Genomic DNA, 5,144 nt, shown 5'->3' with positions numbered 1-5,144 from the left:
AGCAATGTCATGTCAAGCTCCTTGTAGCCTGTACTTGTAAAAAAATAAAAACGAAAGTGAAATTAAACCACCAGGGGGCGCCGTTTCGCCCTTTTGGGATTGTTCCTCACTAGGGGAATTTCTGGCAGGCATGTTTTCATGGGGGTATGCGTCACTGTAAACTCCCCCAGCGTTATCGCTCTAGAAGCCCTATAAATAAGCGCAGCAGCGTTGAACAAACTGTTACAAACTTCTACCTGTCCGACTGACTTGGAGTCAAACAGTCCGAGACCTCTCTCTCTGAATATCGATCATCCCACACAATGGCTTCATCTCTCTTGTGGATTGTATTGTTCATGCCAGCTGGTAAGATATGGGCTAAATGTACGCTTTTTTACTCTCCAGAGGGGCAAGATGTGATATATAGCATAACCTATATCGTAAAGAATGCATGAAGATGGATTAACACTATGACACAATAAAAAATATGATTTAATTTAATTGCTATGCTGACTAGTCAATTTTGCAAGGGGGAAAAATAGCATCGTCTACATAGCCCAGATTTTTTTGGTTGTTGTTTAAGGTTAATTCCTTTTCATGTGAATTAAACCATGCTTTCATTTCTTTTCAGTGTTGTCGTTTAGGGTCAAAGTGGAACCCAAAAAAGGTCTGTTCAGAGTCGGGTCGCAAGAAAGTGTGGTCTGCACCGTGGAGGACTGCGCACAGACTCCCGAGTTTACCTGGGGAGCTCTCCAGGACAAACCGATCGCCGCGACCATCGAAACGGCTGGCTCGAAGTCGATTGTTACCTACAAAACAGTGAAAAAAAACGACGAGAACCGCTTGCTATGCAGAGCTAAATGCGGGGAGCAGTGGAAACAGGGTGAAAGCACAGTCAAGGTGTACGGTAAGTGGACCTCCTCAGCCCTCATCGTAACAGGCAACTCAGTGTTTAAAATACTCTAGCTCTAGCTTAAAAAACACCACGACTACATAATGAATTTCCGATTTGCTTATTAGAGCCTGTAGTATTCAGCAGACCCAGAAACCTGGTCACTTCACAAGTGCTGCTCTGTAATGAATAATCACCACTGCGGACCGTTGCAGCCTAACGCCCATCCTCGTAAGCAAACCATAACGTGCGTCCTCGCGTTCCGCAGAGTTTCCTGATCAGCCGAACATCACGGGCCACGAGCGTCTGGTCCTTGGCGAGCCCGCCACGCTGACCTGCAACGTGAGTGCTGTATACCCGGGCGAGGAAACGGAGCTGGAATGGCATATGGTCGACGAGTCGGCGCCTGATCCGGTGGAGGGCACCGAGAACACGCTCGTGTCCAGCTATCGACTCAACAACGTTACGCACGCGCACGAAGGCCGCATCATCACCTGCAGAGCGTGGCATCGCATGTGGCGCATCGGTAAAAAGATCGACATCCAGACGTCAGTGACCCTGACTGTGCTCTGTGAGTCTACTTTTCATATCTATTATGTCTTATGTCTGCGAACACATGCAGTAATTTCCTGTGTATTAGCCGCATTGTATAGGCCTATAAGTTCAACATAGAATAGAATTTTAGAACCTTGATTTTTTTTGCAGAATGGAGTCTTATGTTTGAGTGTTTAAAAACCCACACCTTTAAAGGTTAACTGTTAAGTTATGATTATGGGATTTTGACGCCTTTGTCCAAAGCGACAAACAAATAATAAAAAAATACAATAATTAAATTGAACAGTGACCAATTTTTTAAAAGTTGTGAGAATAGTAATGATAAACAATATCAAATCAATTCAACTGTGTAGTGAGTTTAGGCAGGCGTTGCATCCTTGTACCCTTGTATCCTTGCATCCTTGTGTCCGTATAGCCTATCTTTGTATCCTTGTATCCTTGTACCTGTGTACCTGTGGGTTTACCTGTGTGTGTGTGTGTGTGTGTGTGTGTGTGTGTGTGTTGCGCTCTCTGCAGACGCTCCAGGTGAAGTGCAGGTGTCGGGGGCGGAGGAAGTGGAGGTGGGGGAGACGCTCTCCCTCAGGTGCTCGGCGGAGGGGAGGCCACGCCCACAGCTGCGGTGGCGTTTCCAGCCGCCGTCCGGTCAGTGGGAGGAGCTGGAGGACGGGGAGGAGCTCGTCGTTGCCAAGGCAACGCACGGCCACGCCGGGCAGTACCAGTGCGTGGCCAACAACACCCTGGGCGAACGCCACACCAGCATCAACGTCAGCGTCCAGGGTGAGAACACCGCCGGCTCAGACTCGGCTGACACGCGGCATGACCTCTCACATACTCACATACATCACCATGACTACACATACAGTACAGGACACATCAACTGACCTCTCACATACCTTCTGTGTGTGTGTGTGTGTGTGTGTGTTTGAAACTGAGAGATGCCACTCCACTCTACACTGCCTTTCTCCACAACTACCCTCTCACACTTTCCTTTCACACTCACGCTCAACATGATGCTCCTCTCTCCAGGCCCTCCCAGGAACACTTCTGTGTGTGTGTGTGTGTGTGTGTGTGTGTGTGTGTGTGTGTGTGTGTGTGTGTGTGTGTGTGTGTGTGTGTGTGTGTGTGTGTGTGTGTGACACTCTCACTCATCCTGAAGCTCCTCTCTCCAGGCCCCCCCAGGAGCACGAACCTGACCATGAGCCCCGTCCACCCCATCAGGGAGGGGGAGTCGGTGACGTTCTCCTGCCGGACGCTCAGCGTTCCCGTGGGGACGGTCCGTCTGTTGCTCGGGGACACGGAGGTGCGGTCTGCGGAGGGCAGTGAGGTGAACTACACCCTGCCTGCTGCCCAGCTGGACCAGGCTGGACTCTACCGCTGCGTAGCGTCCAACCAATACGGCACACACACCAACAGCACCCAGCTCACCGTCACAGGTTAGACATGCATGCACACACACACACACACACACACACACACACACACACACACACACACACACATACACACACACACACACACACACACCAACAGCACCCAGCTCACTGTCACAGGTCAGACACGCACAAACATCAGTCACACTAAACTCATTTCAGACCTGATCAGGTGATCTGTGCTCATACTAAACTCATGTCAGACCTGGTCTGCCATTTTGTTCTATACAGGCAAGAACAGTGTCATGAAATGTCTGTAAGTTAGAGAGGGAGGAGGTGTAGGAAGTACTTTTGGGAGTGTTACACAGCTTGCATACTTATATAACAGCCCCGGGCTTAGACGATCTCTGACTCATCCTAAAGAGTGGACAAGGCTCTTGAGTATTTGAGTTTTTAGACTCGTAGCATTTGTGAGAGTCAGCATTGCTTCATTCGATTGTTGTACTTTGAGAGCAAAGCTAACTAAAGTCAAATTCCTTGTTTTTGAAACGCAAACTTGGCCAATAAAGATGTTATTATTATTAACACGTGTTTATAACCTTCTATCTTGTATGATTCATCAGACAATAAACATTGATCTACAAGATGGGTTTGCTAAAAAATGGTTAGGGGTGACCTTGAGGATGGTTAGAGGATAGTTAAAAATTGTTTGGGGTGACTTTGAAGATGGTTAGAGGATAGTTAGAAAAATGGTCAGCGGTGACCTTGAGGATTGACCTTCAGGTGTGACCTTGACGACTGACCTTGGGCTTCCCGTTCTGCCTGTCAGCTTACCCTCTGCAGCTAGAGCTCCTCCCAGTGGGTGTGGTCACCAAAGAGATTGGCTCCAACCTAACCCTGGTCTGCGAGGCTTCAGGGTGCCCCCACCCTCAGCTGTCCTGGGGGAGCCCCTTGCCGGCGGGCGATGGCGAGCTGAGGCCCAGTACCCTTGAGCTGACACTCAAGCTGGACACCCCCGCCCAGGAGGGCAACTACACCTGCCACGCACGCTGCGGTTCTGTCACCACCTCCCGTCACACACAGGTGGCGCTGTACTGTGAGTACCTCCCTCTGGTTCCCTCTCGTTCCTCTGAGCTGTGAGCTGACAGTACCGTGAATCTCAGCGGTTCCTTAGAGAACTAGTGTATCTAAACACTCTGCAGACTGGACAGTCTGATGTCTGAAGCATAGCTGAGAGGCACTGTGTGTGTGTGTGTGTGTGTGTGTGTGTGTGTGTGTGTGTGTGTGTGTGTGTGTGTGTGTGTGTGTGTGTGTGTGTGTGTGTGTGTGTATGTGTGTGTGTGAGAGACATCTGAAGCTGATGAAGTGAAGGACCGTCTGCAAAAGATCTCATTTGACTCAGTGCTGAAAGGACAGGCATAAGCCATCAGCAACCTCCTACAGAGCAGTGTGTGTTTGTGTGTATGTGTGTGTGTGTGTGTGTGTGTGTGTGTGTGTGTGTGTGTGTGTGTGTGTGTGTGTGTGTTAATTTGCATGAAGTACAGCAGAAGATGATCTGAGTGGAAGTTTGGCAAAGACCTTTCAGTTGGGGGTCGAAGGTCCAAGTTGTTTTGAAATATACTGAGGGACATTATGTCCACTGGTGACTGACATACAATAACACACCCACACACACACACACACACACACACACACACACACACACACACACACACACACACACACACACACACACACACACACACACACACACACACACACACACACACACACACACACACACAGATATGCTGTCAGTGACCCTTAAATAAACCCTAAAATATTGTAAGTCAACATGAAAGCTGAGAGGGAGTGTGTATGTGTATGTGTGTGTTTGTGTGTGTGTGTGTGAGACTGGGTCTCTGTCTACCCCCACGTTTCAGAGAGGGAGAGTGTGTGAGAGACGGCGAGGAGGGGGAATGTGTGATGGATTCCTGAGCTGTGTCATTGTGGGGGAGATTTGAGAGGTCACTAAAGTCTGAGCTTTGTGTCGTGCACATGGAACCCATCAGAATTCCTTCCACCCCGGCATTTCATCAGACGCCCCCGGGGTCCTTTGGCTCACACTGCGGAGTTGGGCAATGTTTGGTGCTGATGAGTAGGATGTGAAGTTCTTATTTAGCTTTTACAGTAAAGTTGAAGGATTGAGATGGATGTTTAGGTTCATATCTTATGATGTTTTGGCTCATATCTTATGAGTTGGATGTCTAGGTTAATATCTTTAGAGCTGGTTGTTTAGGTTCATATCTTATGAGCTGGATGGTTAGGTTCATATCTTTAGAGCTGGATGTTTAGGTTCATATCTTATG

At 48.6% G+C, this 5,144-nt stretch overlaps 1 protein-coding gene across 1 annotated transcript in view; it reads left to right on the top strand.

Annotated features, from left to right (window-relative positions):
* The first annotated feature begins 201 nt into the window (after positions 1 to 201).
* vcam1b (vascular cell adhesion molecule 1b) overlaps positions 202 to 5,144 on the top strand; it is an 11,518-nt gene continuing 6,575 nt past the window's right edge. The window contains exons 1-6 of the mRNA XM_062556513.1: positions 202 to 345; positions 611 to 886; positions 1,140 to 1,442; positions 1,943 to 2,203; positions 2,596 to 2,859; positions 3,626 to 3,892. Of these exons, the coding sequence (XP_062412497.1) occupies positions 303 to 345; positions 611 to 886; positions 1,140 to 1,442; positions 1,943 to 2,203; positions 2,596 to 2,859; positions 3,626 to 3,892 (1,414 nt within the window). The 5' untranslated portion in view covers positions 202 to 302. The remainder of the gene's footprint in view (positions 346 to 610; positions 887 to 1,139; positions 1,443 to 1,942; positions 2,204 to 2,595; positions 2,860 to 3,625; positions 3,893 to 5,144) is intronic.

This window comes from Sardina pilchardus, chromosome 15, assembly GCF_963854185.1.
Source record: "Sardina pilchardus chromosome 15, fSarPil1.1, whole genome shotgun sequence".
Lineage (NCBI taxonomy): Eukaryota > Metazoa > Chordata > Actinopteri > Clupeiformes > Clupeidae > Sardina > Sardina pilchardus.
Note: the sequence above shows the minus strand (reverse complement) of the source record. Positions and strands in the feature narration are given on the sequence as shown.